General features: G+C 43.6%; 1 protein-coding gene across 1 annotated transcript in view; it reads right to left on the bottom strand.

Moving 5' to 3' along the window:
- Positions 1 to 20668, bottom strand: part of APOB (apolipoprotein B) — a 39911-nt gene that overhangs the window by 331 nt on the left and 18912 nt on the right. Inside the window, 16 exon segments of the mRNA XM_007463760.1 lie at positions 1 to 1318; positions 2238 to 2424; positions 2523 to 2637; positions 3022 to 9223; positions 9486 to 10843; positions 11359 to 11422; positions 11424 to 11464; positions 11467 to 11732; positions 13524 to 13669; positions 14146 to 14333; positions 14456 to 14471; positions 14473 to 14547; positions 14550 to 14631; positions 15202 to 15412; positions 18298 to 18419; positions 19136 to 19318. The exon segment at positions 1 to 1318 is cut by the window's left edge and continues 11 nt beyond it. Of these exon segments, the coding sequence (XP_007463822.1) occupies positions 1 to 1318; positions 2238 to 2424; positions 2523 to 2637; positions 3022 to 9223; positions 9486 to 10843; positions 11359 to 11422; positions 11424 to 11464; positions 11467 to 11732; positions 13524 to 13669; positions 14146 to 14333; positions 14456 to 14471; positions 14473 to 14547; positions 14550 to 14631; positions 15202 to 15412; positions 18298 to 18419; positions 19136 to 19318 (10574 nt within the window).

Genomic DNA, 20668 nt, shown 5'->3' on the forward strand with positions numbered 1-20668 from the left:
CTGCATCGGCAAGGATGCTCAGATATTCCCGGAAATCTTTCTGCACCAGTTGCTCAACCTGACTTGAGAGTTGGGAAGCAAAGCCAGCAGCACTGACAGTGTATTTGGAATGGAAGTCCTTAAGGACATCTACTAGGTTCTTGATCAGGTTGATGAACTTTTCTTCGAGTTCATAATATTTCACTGTCCAGCCAACCATACTTGGATCAAAATATTCTTTGCGAAGAGCCTGCACATACTGATGGAGCTGCTGTAACTCTCGAGAAGCTTCCTGAAGTTTGTTTTGAACAAGTTCATTAAACTCACCAAAATTATGACCTAGGTTTTCTTTCAGGAGTCTAAAAACAAATGAAATGAATATGTCGAAGGTTGTGCTGATGTCGTGCTGGATATCATTAACGAGATCAGTAAATTTCTTCTCCTTCAAGCGTTTAAGGTCTTCTTCTATCTCTTGGGAAATGCTTTGTAGAAACCTCTTAAGATCACTTAGCTTCTCTGTAGTCTTGACAGACTGGAGGTCACTAAGTGCCTTTTGGATCTCTTGTGATAAAGATTTCAACAGTTTTCCATACTCTGAGCCTATACCTATTAGTTGATAGTGCACTGAATCAAAGGGATATTTATTCTTTAGGTCCTTGATTAATTCAGATTTCTCCATCAGGTCTTGGAAATAGGAAAACAGTATTTCTAACCCGCTATGGATCTTTGAATGTACCTGGGACAGTAGCTTACCTACTTTCTTCAGGACCATAGTGTAGAGTTCGTCTTCAGTGTAGTTGCCGGCTCTTCCTGGGAGCTGGAATCTGGTGGACTTCAGGAAATCAATGAACGAGTCAATCACACGGTTGACTGTCACACTGTATTCCTGAGTAACTCCTATCAAGCTGTCAAACACCTTCTTCTGGAGTCTCTGGAAACCACTGTGGTCCTCCTGAGCCAACAGTTCCTGGTACAGACTCTTGGCCTTGTCCTTCCACTGCTGGTAGGTTCTAGTGGTGCCTCTGGCTATCCTTCGGAGCCCCACGTCCACCTCATCAATCTGCCTCACGGCCCCTTGATACACCTGCTCAGCGCTGTTCTGCAAACCTCTTCTCAGTTTTAAAGAAGCATCTCTCAGATCGAGTCCCGTGTACTCCTGGTGGTACTTGTTGACATAGTCGTAAGAGGCCCCCATGGCCTTGGGCATATTGTCTGTGAGAGAACTTAGCAATTCAGAAACCGCTGCTTCTTCCCAGCTAGCTTTAATCTGAACTTCATCATCCGATTCCGGGGCCCTCATCTCAATTTTGACTATGTTGAGTGTTTTATCTGGAGAGGACTAAAACCAGCAAAAAAAAAAAAAAAAAAAGGATGAAAAGAACGTGTTTTCAATTACCTTGATTACATAATATACTACACTAAAACTTCATTAGCAGTTGAAAGTACAGATCAGAGGATCTTTCATATTCTGATGGGGATTTATCTTTCATATGTCAGTTCATGTGTCTGTCTTACGGTTAAACAAATACACTCTTGTTAATTCCTCTTTAACACATGCCCCAGAAAGGACAAAATTATGTAAGGCATTTACACAGTAACATTTAACATTCAGGCCTTTCTAGGCCTGAAGATCAGAGGAGGAGGAGGAGGAAGAGGACGGGGAGAAAAAACACAGGGAAAGACTAATTCAGAGAAAGGAGAAGTAACAAAACAGAAAAAAGTCCAGGGCCCATCGAGCAGAGACCTAGAAGCCCAATATCAGGGGCCATCCATCCTCTAAGCCTATGATAAACTTTAGTGACAGACCCGATTATTTTCTCTCCTCTACTAATGGCATCTTTGATTGGGCCCTGGCAGAGCTTGTAAAGTACGTGAGAGAAACTTGGCATATCTAACAATCCTACTGTGGGGAAGAATTTTGAAGCCTCAAATACCCCAAGAAGCCCCAGTCTGAAAAATGTACTCAGCATATGGCAGAGTTTTTCCATGATTTAGGTGATGAGGCAAAACTCTCATCTTTCTAGAACTGCCCAAATGTCATAAAAATAATAGTGCTAATATGAGGTCATGTGTGCATCTAATACAATCAATAAAAGACTCCTAATACTTTCTGGAGAATAGCTCCTCAGAAGAGAAGTTCAACGTGCTCATTGCTTGTGTTTCACCTAGTCTGGGAAAGCCCCTAGGTAATACTTTGTATTACCTGCCCATATTCTCTGTTTGCTCTTGGGGTGTGTAACCCACTAGATGGGACTCACCTGAGGGCGGTAGTAGACGTTCCATCTCAATAAGGTGTCGTTAATGTTCTTCACGTCGATGACCACCGTGCCTATGGCTGGGGAGGCTACTGAGGAGGAGTGGTGGTTCTCGCTTTCTTGGTAGCGCAGACGGACATCAGTTAATGTCGGGCTGGTGATGTTAAGGTCGACCTTTCCGCTCCAGTACCTGAAAGCAAAAGAAAGCAGATGGGCTGTCACGAAAGGGATGTGGAGATGGCAAACATCACAATGACTGGAAAAGAGAGGAAAACAGAAGTTCCATACCCAAGTCCTTGATATCTGCCGACTTCTTCGTACTCTGCACTGAAGTCATGGTGTGCAAATGATCCGTTAGTTTTACAAACTAACATGCCACCTTCAATTTTGTGTGTTCCCACAACTGTATGGGAAAGATTTTATATCTCATTCGATTAGTAACTTCAGGATATAAACATTTTCATTGTGAAAACAGAGAAGTCTATCTTAACTGTCTTATATGTTTGAAACATGCGGTCCTCATTTAAAAAAACAGGAGACCTTTTTAGTCCTAAAATGATTACAGAAAAATCTATTTTCTCTGAACCTATCCTTCTGCAGTGTCAGTAGGTTTTCAACAGGATGGTATTCACATGTGGGGTATACATGTGTCTCCTTCCCGCCTCTTTTCAATTTTGCTATAGAGAGCAATTTTGCTTCGAGTCATATCTAAATACATAATTACTTATTTATTCACAACACGCACCGAAGAAATAAAGCACGCAGGGGAGGCAGGAAATTTCCTTACCGTTTAGGTCATATTCCAGGAACTGAATGGTGGAGCTGCATGTGGCATCCAGGAATGTTTCAACGTGATCTTCTTTATTTTTCAAACCAGCACTCCAAGTGGCATTATACAAGGGAGAGGCCACCTCGAAACGTGCAGTCAGTGTTCCAAAGGAAGGAATGAAAATTCCAGCAGGTACAGAGAACTTCATGGAAGGAATCTCAATAGTCTGCTCAGGCATGGTGACTGTCGGCAACTCGAAGTCTGCAGTGTTGCTGGCCACCACATTTAGGTCCAAAACAGCACTGCCAACTGAGATACTTTTTGGAAGGGTGAAGTGGGACACAGTTAACTGAGATGCAGGCACAGTTATCTCAAAAAAGGGAACTGAGGAGACTTCTGGTTTAGAATATTGTGCTAACACATCAACTTTGGGGAATTTCACTTTGGGTAGTGTTGGTATGTTGAGGGCAAATGGCAAAGTACTTAGCTTCTTGTAGATTTTTATTTCACTGAAGTCAAGTATGTAGGATGGAACCTGAAGATCTGTAAAGGGGACGTGGAATGTAGGTGTGACGTGAATGGAAGTTAGGTTATTTAGTTTCAGTCCAGGAATAATGAATTTATCAGCCAATTCTTGCACGGGGATAGAAACAGGATAACCATTGGGGTTTTTGGTATATACAAGGGCAGTTGAAGCACGGAGATACTGTTTCCTATCATTGCTGGTGGTTACATCCAGCTTTAGGAGGTCCCATAAGCTCTTGTCATAAACTGGTAGGACAACATCTTTGAGGAACCATAGGTACCCTTCTAAGGAGCCTGCCATGTCAAGGCGTGCCTCTTCTTGGTCATTGGAAAGCTGTATGTTGTTCTGGAGAGACCCAGAATGAACCTGGACCTGACTTTTCCAGCTGATTTTCTGGTGCTCAGTGTTAGCATTCAGGGCCACTTCCTGGCCAAGGTGATTGATATTAAGGAGGGAACTGGGCTGACGTGCACGGACCTGAACAAGGGCTGATATTTCCCACAGGGAAAGTTCGAGGGTGGCTTTGCTTGTATGCTCTCCAGATGTTAAAAAGAGGCCCCCTAGCTGTAAATGGTTTTTCGTATTTTGTTCCCAGATGGCATATATGCGTTGGAGAGTGGTTTCTCCAGCAAAATTTTCTTTTACTTCAAGGTTCCAGATACCATCTACTTTGGAAGCTCCTAGCAGCTTCACAGAAGATCGAGTACCCTTGGAATTCAAGTAAGTGCTGGCCTCACTGGCAAGAGTTCCTGAATATTCCTTTGAAAGGATAAAAGCCTTGACACCTCCTTTGGTAGATGACTCAATGGAAAAGTAAGAGATGAGACATTCTAAGCTGAGCTTGTGGTCAAACGCCCCTGTAGCAGTAGTGTACACATGGGGCCAACTGAAATCATACTTTAATTCAATGGATGAAGAGACAGTAGGTTTTGACTTGGTATTTCCATTAAGTTCTTGCTTGAAATTCATTCTCAAAAGTGGAATTTGGACTCTTGCCGTTGTTGTCATGGATGCATCCATGTTTTTCTTGGTGAAGCTAAGAGTATTGTCATGATTGCCCTCCACGAGTTTGTTACTCAGAGACAAAGCTGTGGCTAACTTCAACCCTCTCTTCCTCGACAAACTTGAGGTGCCCTCCAATTTGTACTGCAGTGCATCAATGACAGAAGAAGAGGAAGTAAGAAAATGAGCCACAATATCCGATTGGTTATAAAGACCAACATTGGTATTCAGTGTGATGACACTTGATTTAAAGGAAAAATCATAGGTAATATTGCCCATGGCTGGAATTAAAATTTTGTTTGTGGTACTCAATACCTTGAACTCTGGAAGAGAAAGCTCAAGAAGATTCCTAGGGACATGAAGGGTTGGCAGCTCTAGGAATGGCAGGACTAATGTGTATGAGGGCACGTAGGCGCCAGAACCCGGGATGGTGATGCTGGGGGTGCTGATCTCTTTGGGGATCACATACCCGAATGTCAACATCTTCACTGTGAATGGAGACACTTCAATGTTGGTAACTGGAATAGTGTATCCAGGAATTTTATAGATCCTGGGTTGCTGGTTGAGGGATTTTTCAACCTTGTACTTATCAAATGTAATTTTTGCTTCATTGTAGGATTTGATAAAAAAATCTAATGCCTTGTTTCTGACTGTCTCGAAATGCCTGTTGAAGGAATTGATGTTACGATTGATAAATGCATAAAATACAGCCAGAGGAACTGGGATGGAATGCTTGTCTTTGTTTTTCTTATACTGAGCCTTTACACTTAAATCGAACGATTGCTTTGTTGTTTTCAAGAATTCCTTCAAGCCTGTCTTTTCCCATAAGGAGATATCTTTCACCTGGGGTGTTGTGAGGTTTGTATAAGGTAGAGTCATTTCAGGGATTGTTAAAGGAATGTTTAAAAAATCCAGGTTGGCTTCTCCATTTATCCCTATGTGGGCCTCGATGCTTTTCTCATTGTTTCCAGCAGAGAAATTTTGATTGTACTTATACTGATTGAACCTGGCACTTGCTTGCCAACTTGCTTGCTGGGCACTAGGACTCAGAAACAGTGCATAATTATTCAAAAAGTCTATCTTCCCTGTCAATTTTAATGGAAAACTAACTCTCAAGTTCCCTTCATTGTTTGTGGATGCGGTAAGTGCATGTGGCTGTGCTGAAAAGAAAAGAGAATTTTTCAAAGTTCCAATAACCTTTCCATTTAAATGCGCATCATGGTTGCCAGTTATCTCTGCCTTCCCTTCTCTAAGCAGTGCCATACCTTTAGCCGTTAGAACACTGCGGCCCAAGTACTGGCATTCAGCTTGTGACTGGATTTCACATTTAGAAAAGTTGAGGAAGCGAGATTCATAAACTATATTTTGGTTTACTCTTAGGTGTTTGCTATTGATCTTATTAGACAATCCAAAGGACGTGGTGGGTCCTTCCACAGTAAAGTTACTTTGGGATTCATGTGTTCCCTCATCTGAGAATTTGTGGCAGGCCAATTTCCAGGACCCTGTTCCAGAAGAAGTCCATGCTAGGTGTCCAGCTTCCAACAGGGTCTTGATTTCACTGCGCAGGTCAGCCTGGCTGGAGAAGTCCAGTTTGGGGATGTTCAATTTGTGGAAGTACTTTGTGTTGCTGTCCAGGGTAAGCTGATGATTTATCTTGACGAGCACACCGTTACTAAGCTCCAGTGTATTTTTTTCTGTGTGTAAACCTGCCACTGTGTTTGATTTTCCCTCAATAGCATTTCCAACAAATAGCACTTCACTCTCATGCTCCATTTTCAGGTACTTGCTGGAGAACCTCATAGATTCCTTCAGAACCAGTGGGTTAATCTTAGGGTCTGAAAGTTGTGCGTTCGCTTGAAAATCAAAATTGAGAACGTCTAATTTGGATTCTCCTTTGGCAGTGACAGAAGCCTCAATCTCTGCCTGGTTTGCTGAAGCAGTTACATTCTGAATGTCAGCATTTGCATCTAATGTGAGAAGGGGAGATTGGATTTTCAAAATGCCATACAGCTTGCCAAAAGTAGGTATTTCAGTTGTGTGTGAGATGTGGGGAAGCTGGAATTCTGGTATGTGAAGGTCAGAAACTTGAAAATCTGTAACATTGAGATGTGGGATGACAAATTCTGGAATTGTGATTTCTGGTAAATGGAAGTCTGGCACAGGGATTCTAGCAAGAACCGTGTCCACCCCGCTCAGATCCCTCAGATACACTTCCGGGACTGGCCACTGCAGCTCACTGTTCAGCATTTGGTCAATGGTTCTGATGATCTTTGTTTTTATTTCTACCAAGTCAACTGTAAAGGAAGGGATGTGGAAGGTATTGAGGACAGTGAATTCTGGCGTGGAAAACCTGGATGGGATTTTTATATCTTTCAACTTTTTGAAGTTGATCTGAACGGATGGAATCTTCAGATCTGTCAGGGGGACAATGAAGTCAGGAGTCTGATATGTAGCCTCCTGAAGGGCACGGAGACTGACTTCAAAGGCAGGTATGGTCCCAAAGGTGGTCTGGATTTGGGGAACAGTGAACCCTTGTTCTACTAATGTTTTCAGGTTTTTGGCCCAGTCTTGGAGAGAATACTGTTCTGCAAAGTCAGTAAGGTTCTTAGCAGCAAGATTCCACCAATCAGAAATGTAGGTGACAAGTGTGCTGTAAACCTGGCCAACTAGGAACAGGTATCGCTGGACTTCCTGCTGCATATCCATTTGATACACTCGGTCTCGTGTATCTTCCAGGGTCTCTTGGAATTTGGCTTTCATGTGAACTACAGAAACCTGTAACCAATCAAAGATTAAGGTTATTTTGGTGGCCTTTAGGTTCTCCAGATGGATTGAGACTGTGGCCATGACGTCCTCTGTAAACAGTTTTAGTGCTTTAGCTTTCTGTGGAAGTCCCAGAGCCTGAATTTCACCATTGATTCTCTGAGTCACCTCACGAATTTTGTTATTGGTTTCATCTACAAACTGGTGGTAATCAAATGACCTTAATTTCTTTACCAGCATGTCAAGGAATCTGTTTATTTCCTCAATGAATTGTTTAAAAGACAATGCTTCAAGCTGCTTGAGAGCATGGTCGGTAAACCCAATCAATTCCTCAACAAGATCTGCCATCTTGACTTGTTGTAGGACACTGCTTAGCTTCTGAACAGTCTCCTGCAGCTTATATTGGTGGGCCAACTGCACTGACTTATCCATTAAAACCTGGATGTGGTGGTCTATTTTATATGTCTCAATGAACTCATGGACCATGACTCTGAAAGCATTGATTTCCTCAATTACTTCAAAATCTTCAAAAAGATTTGTAACACAGTATTTGACATGCTCAATAATTTCCTTTATTCTTTGAAATGAGATGGTAGTTCTCAACTGATCTAAAAGCACTCTGACATCAATAGCTTCAACCTGTTGTTTGACCTTTTCAGCAAGGTGCTGGATGTCTACATTCTGAATCTGCGCATTGAGCTGCTGCAATTTTTCTTGTATCTGGATTCTGATTTGATACTTAGTATCCATATTTTGAATCCAAGATGCAGTACTACTTCCAATTTTGTTAAAATCAATATTTTCAATAAAAAAATACAGATCACGGATTTCTTTTAGTACAGTTACACGGATATGATAATGTTCATCAAGAGTTTTCAATTTTTCAATGATTCGATCAATAATCTTAGCAATAGCTGCCTTAAAATCATGTAAATCATAATTATCTTTAATATACTGATCAAATTGTATCACATATGTTTGTAGCTGAGATAGTTTTCCATTAAGGTTGATTTTGGCATTGTCTAATGCGGTCTGCAAATCATTTTCTGTAATTCTGTAATTTTCTGTGAAAGCAGTTAGTTTCTCCTTGGCACTCAAAACTTGTTTCTCCCAGTTGAATGCATTCAGATAATCATTAACTTGCTGTGGGAGTCTGTCCAAGGCTGCTATGTATTTCCTCATGCGTTCATCAATATTGATGTGTTTCAATTCTTTCTGTATAGCTTCCAGTGCACCTATAACTACCTCTCGAGTCTTCTCAAAATATTCTGGGAGGATTTTAAAGAATGGGAGGTTGATGGTGTGAACATCTTGGTTCTTATCGTATTTTACAGAAGCAACAAGAGTGAATTCTTGGGGCTGGTCAACAGCATCCCTCAGTTCTAAAGCGTCAATTACACTGATGGGCTCACTGAGTAAAAGTGGCACTGTAATAGGGGAGTCCAGCACAGTGAGGTCAGCCAGGGCTCGTCCACTGAGCTCAACACCAACTTTGTCTTTAGTGTTGTAAGCACTGAAGTCCTGGCTGTATTCATTTTGGTTCAACTGGGTCTTGAGTTTCCAGGTGCCTGTCTGCTCGGCCAGAGTGAGCAGGGCACTGATTTTGTGATCAAGAGCAGTCCTGATGCTCCTCCTGGACACGAGATGGTGACTTGTGGATCCTCTGTAATCATGAGAGAAAGTAAAGGCCAGAGGTTCTGCTTTCAACAGGAATTTGCTATACAGCTGCCCAGTGTGTTGTCCCCAGAGAACCAGTTTCCCATTGCCATTTGTATGCGTGTCGACGGTCATTGTAAATGGGGCCACTGCAGAGTGGAAAACATTGCTGAAACGCAGGGAGTCCGAATTGTAGTTTGTACTGATGTCAACGGCTGAAGCAAGCCCAGCGATGTTAGTGTTGAGCCGATGGCTAAACTCTGTCCCCTGCACCTTAGCTACAGTGTCTGCTTTATAACTTGCCGATAAGTCAGCGTAAGAAAGAGTGCAGCTGCCCAGTGTGTTGTCCCCAGAGAACCAGTTTCCCATTGCCATTTGTATGCGTGTCGACGGTCATTGTAAATGGGGCCACTGCAGAGTGGAAAACATTGCTGAAACGCAGGGAGTCCGAATTGTAGTTTGTACTGATGTCAACGGCTGAAGCAAGCCCAGCGATGTTAGTGTTGAGCCGATGGCTAAACTCTGTCCCCTGCACCTTAGCTACAGTGTCTGCTTTATAACTTGCCGATAAGTCAGCGTAATAAAGAGTGTAGATGTGTTTTAGTTCATTGTTTTGGTAGGCTCCTTTTATGGTCCCACCCACATTCAGCTTCAGAGGTTCAAGCCGTAATTTTCCATTGTTGGTCATATCCAGAGCACTGAATTTCAAGTCATTGTTTAAAGTAGTTACCAGGGAATAGGGCTGTAACTGTAGATTAAAATTTTGCTTATAAAACTTGTCAGAGCTATAAATGTTGTCAAGTTTGGAAGAGAAGTCCAGTGATAACCCTGCAATGTTCAGACTGTTTGTGTAGTCAAGTTTCATTTCAGCGTATGAGCCCATCATGTCATTTGAAAGCTTGAGTCCTTCCTGGTTGATTCTGAAGTTGAAAATGTTTTTGCTGTCGACCCCCAGAACCATGGCCTGATAAGCACTTCCCAGTGACACCTCTGTGAGGGTAGCTCTTCCATCTAGACTGAATTTTGCATGGTGTTCCCGGAAGCGGCCATTTGTTGTTAATTTCAGGGATGCCCCAGAGAGGCCAAGCGCGGCATTGAGTTCATTCTCCAGCATTAGGGGACTACACTTCAAGTTGGTCATTGCACTGGTAGACATTCCATCTTGGGCAATCCTTAGTGTTGCCTTGTGAGCACCACTATTAATTCTGTCAGTGCCCAAGATGTCAGCATTTAACTCAAGACCATGGGAGTTTAGTGATCCAGAAAGCAGGGTGAAGAACTTCAGTGACTTGTAATCAGCCTGATACTCAGAACGTAGCAATGCACTTTGCTTAGAGAGGGTCAGATCCATCTTGTTCGAAGTGGCAAAGTCCTCATACTTCCCATTGGTGTCAGATTTCAGAGTCAGCTCGTAGTTCTCGTACCTTAGGGAAGCGGTATTTTTCATGAGGCCACCTTGCAGATCCAAGGTGGAGGTAACAGAGGCTGTTCCATCTTCATATCTTCCTGTTATCTGGTTGGTGCCCTGGAGGTAGGAGGAGTTAAACCTCAGGTTGGATTCTCCACTTAGCTGGCCAGTGGTGGGATCCCTCTGATAAGACAGGCCATATACGCTTTTAGCATAGAACGAAGAGGCTCTGAACTGCCCATCAATCGTGACTTCTTTGACATACAAATGCTGTTTCTTTTTTGAGTCTAAATGGACTGAAGCAGATATCTGTGGTCCCCAGGCACTCGATGCATCGAATGTTAGAAAACCTTTTGAGGCTGGATTGTTTCCAGTTTTCTCTACGTGACTGAATTTGACATGTGAATCCAGGAATTTGTGGTGTAGAGACCCATCACCTGAAAACGTGAGTGTATTCCTGTGGTCATACGTTGTTTTTGCAGATCCTAGCATAAAAATCAAAACACATTGGTTAAATGAAGTCATGCACTTCCACAACAATTTCTACGTTGAAAGTCTTTCAACAAGGAAGTCCCATTGGTCTGGGTCAGTTGCGCAACAGTCTCCTCCATTTATAACATGAGGACAAAATCTGATAGCAAAAGGCATTCCTCCTGGAAGCCTTCCCTGACCACCACAGACCTTGCTGGGTTCCCTTGTCCTCCACTGTACCTTACACACTACACCCTATCACAGCACCTCTCACACTGAATTCTAATTGCCAGTTTATCTGTTTTCTCTGTTACTGCCTAGTAGAATACTTGATACATAGGTGTTTAATAAATATTTCCAAAGGAAGGAAGGGAGGGAGGAAGGAAGGTAGGAAGGAAAAAGAACAGGGTTCCAAGTAGCAAGAACAATGTCTGCATGAAAGCCCAAGTTTTTCCCTTCCCAGAGGAGGCTAGCCCATTGGAACCTGCAGCAAATTCACTCTGTGAACCTCCCCTTGGGCAGGGCTCACCTTGCACGTGGTAGGAGAGCAGGTCGACCACGGCATCTGCTTTCACATGGCACTGAGCCTGGAGGCTCAAGGGGTCTGTGCTGGTGTTGCCGCCAGTATAGGAGGCGGACCAGTTGTACAAGTTACTGTAGGTATTTGTGGAGAGGTCTAGAACACCCAGGAGAGGCACCCGCAGTTGATACAACTTGGGGATTGTAAAAGTGGGGACCTGGAACTCTTGAGATGGCAGGTGGAATCCCACAGGCTGGAAGTTGAGGGCCGGTGTCCGAATAGTCTCTAACATCTTTAGATCTTTGGAGGATTTGCCACCAAAAGGCAAAGGGATCTCAATGTTCACACTGTTCTTGTTCAGGGTGTATTTGATCCGACCGTCACTGAAATGAAGAGCAAAGACAATGTCCCCACAGTCAGACAGCAAAAAGCCCTCGAAGTTCTCTGCCACCTGAGCTTCTAAGCAGTAGTGCGTGTGTCTCATTTCCAATCCTGCACTGCACTGTCCCTCCTGCTGCTCCCAGGGCCTGGCGTGCCTTGGCTTTAACCTCTACCTACAAACACTCACATCCATTCAAATCCCTCCCAAGAGCTGTGTCCTGATTTCTACCATTCCATCTAAGGCACAGTCAATCTCTCTTCTTATAGTGACACAGTCGCTTCCACCTATCGCAAAGATCTTTTCATAATCTGCTTATATAACTAGCACTTATTTGTTCAGTTGTCAGTGTCTACATAGTGTCTTCCTGTGGGGGGAAGGATTACACCTTACCCACTTTTGATTTTCTCACTGCACCTAATCTAATCTAGTACTGCACACGGGATACTTGATACGTACTTGCTCAACTGAATTGAGGCATCTTGACATGTGGAAAGAGCACAGACATGGGCATCAGTAACCTTGAGTTATAATGTTAGTATCAGGACTCAGTGGGAGCTACGCTAGTGAATTCGCCTTTCTGGGTCTCAGTGATGTTATCTGTGTGGTGAGGATGATAGTACCGTTTCTGCTGATCTCACAGAGCTGGTCTTGGATATGAAGTGAGAAAAAATACCTAAAAGCACTTTGCAATCTTTTCAGTACTATGCACATACAATGGACTATTTTGACAACTCACAAGAAGAGAGTAGGATGGCAGAGTGTAAGTGTAGTAAACAAATAGCTATTCATTGCATTACTCCATCAAGGACTGGCTGCTGCCTATCCAGATCCCAACATTCATGATAAGATCCTATGCTTGATAAGGCCCCATCCATTTCTAAGGTCCTGTGGTCCTGCCTTTTCAGCACAGCACAGATAAAGACTGTTGGTTGGAAACACTAGGAGTGAAGGAAGAGGTTCCTGGGTCCTCTGAAGCCGCCACTTTTTTTCTCTTATCTTCATATTTTGTTCATATGAGTGCTTTGGTGGAGTTTAGCCCTTTCACACACTTATCTGGTCTATTAAACTTTGCTGCCCAGACACAGACTATGGAAAGGCCCATGTGACACAGGCCACTTGTTTTCTAAACCCTGAAGATAGCACAGAGAACAGTCAATCCAGAACAGACTGTAGCCTTTTCAGCTCGTGCTCTGATTTTTAAATTTTCATGACAGAAATCAAAGCAGCACATGTATTTCTGTAAGTACAGAAGGGGGCCGAGCATTTTACAATCTGACTTCCCCATAAGGATGATGCTATTTTGCTAAAGTGACATATGCTCTCAGAATGTGCCTTCATTCCATGCCCAATGGCTGTTCTGACCCTGTGAGCTCGACAGCAAGCCTGTAGCCAACAGGTCTGCCAGCCACTCTTGAATTCTTCACGATTATGAGTATATCCTGATCCTGAGCATAAGGCGAGTTCACTTATAGTAGAGGAAAAGTGAATGGCTTTCAAATCAGTTTTAAAACTAAGTGAATAAAACATCTTAGGGTGAAAGTACCAGACTCTCCTAATTACTTTCTTAGGTTTTGGTTTTTTGTTTTTTTTGACTGGGTTGGCATTCACATTCTGACCTCATATTTAATAATGCAAAAATGCCACAATGTTTATGTGACAGTTACTAATCTCCTTCAAATGCTTACCTTGTTTCCCTTAAAAATGTAAATTTTAAAAAAGTCTAAATCATGCTAAGTAAAATCTTCCATTTACTTTTCATGGTTCGAGAAATTTTTCTGGTTCCTCTTTTTACCTTTTTAAGAAGAGGTTTTCTGGGATGTGGAAGTCTGGCAATTCCATTTTCTGGAGGTACAACTCTTGTAGGCCACTGAGATGATCTTGTAAATTCTGGGCATAAGGAAGATTCCTCGATGCCTCCTGAAGCCATGTACTTGTTGCCTACAAAATAACAGAAGTTTTAAAAGCAATGGGCATGGATGGGCATCAAACACAATTAACATCAGGTGATAGTCCATATTTGGCAGCTCGATCATTAAGCACGACAGTATACTCAAAGTTAAAAAATAAATCATAAAAATTATGAATTTTGGTTGTCAGTAATTAATCTCTTCCTGTAGTTTATAAAAGGAATACGTAGCATAGTCAAACCCCTAGTCAGGGTCCTGAAGCTCCCTGTGATATCTTAGGCACAGGCAACTCTTCTGCTTCGTAGTATTCATTTGGTATTTAAAAACATAGCCTTGTGTAACTGGGTAACTATGCATACGTGAGTGCTGCTTTTTCTCCCCAGGAATTCCCTGGGGGTAGGAAGCATGCCTTATCCATCTTTGGATACTCTTTCACCTAACTCAGAGTCGACTATGTAATTAGCACTTATAACCGTGTTATTTATTGACTGGCTGATGTGTACTTACAACTACTAATTTGGAACGCATGTGCCGGAAAGTCATGTTTGTTTGAGGAACTCTGTGATCCAGGAGACTACTGGCATACATATACAAACTTTTAGGATAATCGGAGAGATCCACAGGGAAACTGGAAGCTGCTTTTTTGGTATCCACGTTGGTGCCTGTGTTCCATTCAAATTCAATCTTCTCTTCGTCTGAAAACACACACGTGAAATAGCTGTCAGCAGTGCCAGGTCAGCTCCTACCTGTGGCTGTCAACACTGCCATCGAGTACACCGTGCTCTTGGAAGTGCTCGCGTGGGGAAGACGTGCTTACCATAACGCCATGCCACCTTCTTGGAAACTGTTGAGCCATAAGCTGTAGCAGATGAGTCCATCTGCAGGAGCAGTTTTGAGGGAGACCACTGGGTGAGGATCTCACTTCTGGCTTCTGCTTGCAGACGGGGTATGGAGATAACACCTTTGATTTTGCCTTCTTCCTTCCTGTCGTAACTATTGAAAAAGAAAAAGTTGACATCAGCGACTCCATTCATTCCAAAGAGATAGGCAGGGCTCAATGCAAGTTCCATTTGTGGCGATGAAAACAAGATACATGAATGGCTCAGAGAAATGACCAGAGATTGAACTCCTTAACTTCTAAAGCTAACTCACTACAAATTCAGGACACTCCAGGGAGGTATGGGAGAGAGAAGGTTTTCGAAAACTGTTTGAATCCTGCTCTACCATTTACTAGCCCTACTGCCTTGGCCGAATTATTTAACCCCTCCGAGCTACCATTTCCTTATCTATAAAACAAACAGGGAAACTCATACCTATCTGCAGTTTATTATGAGGGCTGAGATAATTTCTTTAAAGTACCCAGTATGGTGCCTGATGAATAGTAAGTACCCAAAGAACGGTAGGCAGATCCAACTGGACACGTGCAGAGGGTCACAGTGTTGAGGGCTCTGTCTGCCCCTTGAAGTGCAGACCCCTTGGTCAGCTTTAAAGCTGAAAAGGAAGAAAGGAAAGAGCCACAAAGGCCCACAGCTCAGGTCAGACCCCGCCTTGAGCCTTCCTTACCTCACATGGCCGGTGAGGGTGACCTCAGTGATTTTCTTATTCTGAATGTCAAGGGTGAGCTTGTAAGACTTTTCTTCCTCAGCAGATTCGTCACGAACTCTGAGGACTGTCCCAAGGTCAACGTCAAAATCTGGAATCTGGATTTCATTGGACAAAGTCTTACTCTGCCGGTTATATGTGAACATCATAGTAGCCTCGGTCTGCTTCACACCTGGAAGAGTGTACAAGAGAATCAAGATGTCTAATCAGAAGATATGTTTAGGAAGGAGAGACAGAGAAAAAGGCAGAGAAACCTCAAGTACTTAATGTGCTCAAATGAGGACACAGTTCAGGATTTTACCTTAAATTTTTAACTCAGTGGTACTTGCATATTTGTTCAATCTGTAAGTACTTACTGATTGCTTATCACGTGCTAGGCACTGCGCTTGGCACTGGAAGCCCCTGCCCTCATGGAACGGACATTCTAATGGGAGGGGTACAGACAATAAGCGAGTACATTATTTATGTCAGGTGGCAATACATGTTTGTTAAGAAAAGTAAAACCGGATAAGGAGATAAAGGAGAGAAAGGGATAAAAGAGGTGCTATTTCACGTGTGGTGGTCAGAGAAGTTCTGACAGGAGGATACGTGGGCAGAGACCTGAATGAAGAGAGAGGCTGAGCCATGCTGCCTCCTGCAGGGAGAGCCTTCCAGGCAGAGGGAATCGGAAAGGCAAACGTTCGGATATGAGAAAAACTCAGCGTGTTCAGGGACCAGCAAGGGCTCGGGGTCCTTCTGTGTCAGGCACACGTGACACCTCTGTATGATCGTCTGCCTACGACACCCTTCCTGGTTCGCTGCCACCCTGCTCTGCCTTCCCCTCTCCCCGGCTCCGCCTTTCTTCGTCACAAGATTTCCAGGTTTCCTTCAATTCACAGGTCAATACCCATTTTATATCTCTTGTAAAATCGTTACTTGACACTTTTCTTCAGTACGGGCCCCCTGCGTGCCCCCCTTTCCTGCGGGTTTTGTTTTCCTTGTTGAATTTTGTGACATATTATTCCTACATAAAAAATCTTCCAAAGTGAACATTTAAAACCTGCGCCTCCATCTCAGGATGTGGCAGCCCTGTTTTTTAGCTGCTCAGGCCAAAAACTTCAAGTCGTCCTGATGGCCTTTTTTCTCTCACCCTGAACATCTACTGTTATCAGCAGATTGTTGTCTGCCCAATCTTCAAAACATGGCCGAGTCCAACCGCCTTTGCCATCACCACTCCAACCCAAAGCACCACCGTCTCTGGCCTGGATTACTGTGACGGCCTACATACTAGTCTCTCTGCTCTTGTCCCCCTCAAGTCTTTCTTCAACATAAACATAAATCAAACAGTAGCTTCTTCAAAAATCAACAAATAGGACATAATCAAACTTATAACCACAGCAAAGGAAACCATAAACAAAACGGAAAGACAACCTACAGGCTGGGAGGAAATACTTGCAAATGATGCGGCCAACAACGGCTTAATTTCCAAACATACAAACAGCTTACACGGCTCAATATCAAAAAAAACAACCCAATCAAAAAATGGGCAGAAGAACTAAACAGACATACAGATGTCAAACAAGCACGTGAAAAGATGCTCAGCACCGCTAATTATTAGAGAAACACGAATCAAAAGTACAATGAGGTATCACCTCACACCAGTCAGAATGGCCGTGATCAAAAAGTCTAAAAGTAACAAATGCTGGAGAGGGTGTGGAGAAAAGGGAACCCTGCTGCACTGTTGGTGGGAATGTCAATTGGTGCAGCCACTATGGAGAACAGTATGGAGGTTTCCTAAAAAACTAAAAAGAGACTTACCATACGATGTAGCAATCCCACTCCTGGGCATATATCCAAATTAGACAAAAACTCTAATTTGAAAAGATACATGAGCCCTAATGTTCACAGCAACACTATCTGTAATAGTCAAGACATGGAAGAAGCATTAAGTGTCCATCAACAGATGAATGGATAAAGAAGATCTGGTATATACACACAACGAAATACTACTCAGCCATGAAAAAGAATGAACCACTGCTATTTGTAGCAACATGGATGGACCTAGAGATTATTGTACTAAGTGAAGTAAGTCAGAGAAAGACAAATATCATATGCTATCACTTACATGTGGAATCTAAAAAAAAAATGATACAAATGAACTTATTTACAAAACAGACTCACAGACATAGAAAACAAACTTATGGTTACTAAAGGGGAAAGGGGGTGGATGGGTAAACTAGAAGTCTGAGATGAACAGATACACAGTACTAGATATAAAAGAGATAAACAAGGGTCTACTGTATAGCACAGGAAACTATAGTAAGTATCTTGTAATAATCTATAATGGAAAAGAATCTGAAAAAGAATATGTATATATGTACAAGTGAACAACTTTGCTGTACACCTGAAAGTAACACAACATTTTAAATCAAGCATCCTTCAATTAAAAACAAATAGTAGCTTCTTACTTCACTCATCGTGAAAACTAACATCCGTACACAGCCTAGAAGACTATCCTTCCCTCACAACCCCCTACCTCTCTGACTTCATCTACCATTTTCCTCCCTGATCTCCCTGCTTCAGCCACACTGGCTTCCTTTCTTTTCCTCAAACACAGTAGCCATGCACCTGCCTCAGGGCCTCTGCACCAGCTCGCCCCTCAGCCTGTGACGCTCTTTCCACATGGCTTATCCCCTTCCCTCCTTCAGGTCTCTTTTTTATGCTCCCTTTACCAGTGAGGGTTTCCCTTATCATTCCAAATGGCACTGGCTCCCCCCATCCTCCCTCCTTGCTGCCACTCCTGACGTTCCCTAGACCCCTCTGTGCTCTATTCTTCTCCCCAGCACTAATCTGACTTTCTGAATATTTACTTGTTTGGTTGTTTACTATAAACTCCACAGGGATGGGGACTTTATCTCCACTGTTTACTATTCTAGCCTCAGCTCTCAGAACAGGCCTGACACTTACCTGGCACTCAGTAAATATTTGTTAAATACGTTAAGTTAAATATATTCTGCTTGTGAGTCCTGGACCTGAGACCGAGGGCAGAGACAGAGGGACCCTTTTCTGGGCACTTGCCTTTTGCCTGAGTTACAAACTTCAGCATGTCCACCAAAGCTTCACCGTCTCTCTGGAGTTCGTAGAATGTCCTGGCAGAATACTGCTCAACTTCTCCTGTTGGCTTCAGTTCCAGTTCAAATCTAAAGATGTTACAACGCGTGCGATGCATAATGTTAGAGCTTTCATGATGGTGACAACGTCCCCAAAACAAGTCAGCCTCAACTGCAACAAAAATCTGGTCCTTATTTAACATTGTTTCTTGTCCTTAACTAACGATGATCTTTACGATCCCTTTCAGTCCCTCCGAAAGCCCAAGGCAAGGGCAGACAGATCCCAGGGTGCCTGGGGTTTTGGACAAGCCAGGAGTTGGTTGGTTGTGTCAGCAGAGCTGAGAACAAGGATAAGACTTGTCCTGTAACTCTTATTTTATTTTATTTTATTTTATTTTTTGGCTGCACTGTGCTGCATGTGGGATCTTAGTCCCCCGAGCAGGGATCGAACCTGTGCCCCGTGCACTGGAAGCGTGGAGTCTTAACCACTGGACCACCAGGGAAGTCCCTTGTTGTTTATTTTTTGAGCAAAGACCTCCCTTAGGGGTCATGACGCCTCACCTTCCAGCACCGCCCCACTCCTACCCACCTATGAAGATGCCCAGCCCTAGACTCAAAGGTTAGGTAGGTACCCTTCAGGTGTGTTGGGCAAAGGACAACTGTTCTAAATAACCAAAGGACAGTGCAAATTCCTGAGGCTGGTGATGCGACATCTACAACACACAGCGTTTTTTCTTGGCCCTGCTCGGTTGCCATAAGGTAGGAGGTAAGCACGTGCTGGGTGGGGACACTGAGACATCTCTGACCTGCTGTCCCCAGTCAGCGGGTAGTAGGAAGATGAGTCTGTGGAACTGGCGTTGGAATAAGCGACCGTGGTGCAGTAGTTCAGGCCAATAAAGAAAGGCTTGCAAGTTGACCAGGACTGCCTGTTCTCAACGAGAGGTGGGATCACTTCCGTTTTGGTGGTAGACACCAGATGCAATGTGTTACTGGTGAAGGAAGAAAAAACCTGAGTTATCTTCAAGTCATGGACCGAAATGAACATCACTGATTCTCCCAGCACAAACGCCCCCTTATCCTGCCCTCTGTCTCCCCTCTGTCCACACCCACCTCAGATTCTTTGATTTACTCACAAACAAAGAATAGTAAGAAGAACATCAACAAGGCTAACAATCACGGTGACTCTTATGTTTCCCGAAACAACTTGCACTAAGACGTTGCACTAAGTTCATCACATTTGTTATCTGTAATTTCCACAACAGTGGGCATTAAGAGTCTCCTTTTACAGAGGAAAGAGGCTCGGAGGGGTCAGTAATGATCACTGGGATCTGATCTCAGGGCTGCCCCTTCCTCCCTAAAGTGTGGATAAGAGGTGTCCTGCTTCTCTTTCATCTGAAATCTCTGTCTACTAGCTTCTTTCCACCAGCATTAAACATGCTCAAGTCTCTTCTCCCACTGTGTGTGTGTACACACGTACACACGTACACACACACACACACACACCCCTTTCCTTCCCTGCTAGCCCCCTCTTGTCTCCCTCACAATCAAGAAATTTGTCTGCCTTTGCAGTCTTCACTTCCTTTCAACACCCATCTCACTGAACAGGGATCTAACTTTCACCCCCATGGTGCTTCTGGAACTGCTTTCATCAGCAGCTCCAATCAGCTCCAAAGGACATTTTGAGGCTTTGTCTTCCCTGATCTCTTGGAAGCATTCAGTAGAGTTGCTCACTTATGGCCAGATTAAGACGTCTGAGTCCGAGACCCCTGAAAAGATTATGGTCTCCTCCTCCCAAGTATGTACTTAAAAAATTAGTAAGTGCCAGAAAGTTCAACAATGTCCTGATTTCATCCAAGGATGAAAGGATCTTTGATATATCGTGTTCTTTTCTCAGCATTGTTTCCTCATCTTAGGGGGTGCCCTAAGACCAACGTTTGCTGGTGGGCTGGGACCCTACGTGCCAGCGTTGGCCTGTCTATGGGGTGATCCACCCCGTGGCCACTCCTGGGCTTCTGGGCCCCTTTACGGCTTTGGTCACCCCTTCTCACTCGTTGCTGCTTATTCCTCTCCCCTTCTCGTGTGTCTGTTCTGCCTGTTTCTGCCCTAGTCCCTCATGCCTTACTCTATACTAATCACTGCTGGACTTCAACCGCCGCTATGTGCCAGTGATGCCCAGATCTGTATTCAGAGCTGAAACCTTTTCACTGAGCTCAGACCCACCGGTCCGCTGACAGCTGGGTGTTCTCGTCGGCTGTCTCACAGGACTTCCAGTGCAGCGTGTTGAAAATAGACTTCGTCACTGTCCCCCACACCAGCTGCTCTTCCTCTTTAGTCCTTAT

This window comes from Lipotes vexillifer, unplaced genomic scaffold (assembly GCF_000442215.2).
Source record: "Lipotes vexillifer unplaced genomic scaffold, Lipotes_vexillifer_v1.1 scaffold571, whole genome shotgun sequence".
NCBI classification, from domain to species: Eukaryota; Metazoa; Chordata; class Mammalia; order Artiodactyla; family Lipotidae; genus Lipotes; species Lipotes vexillifer.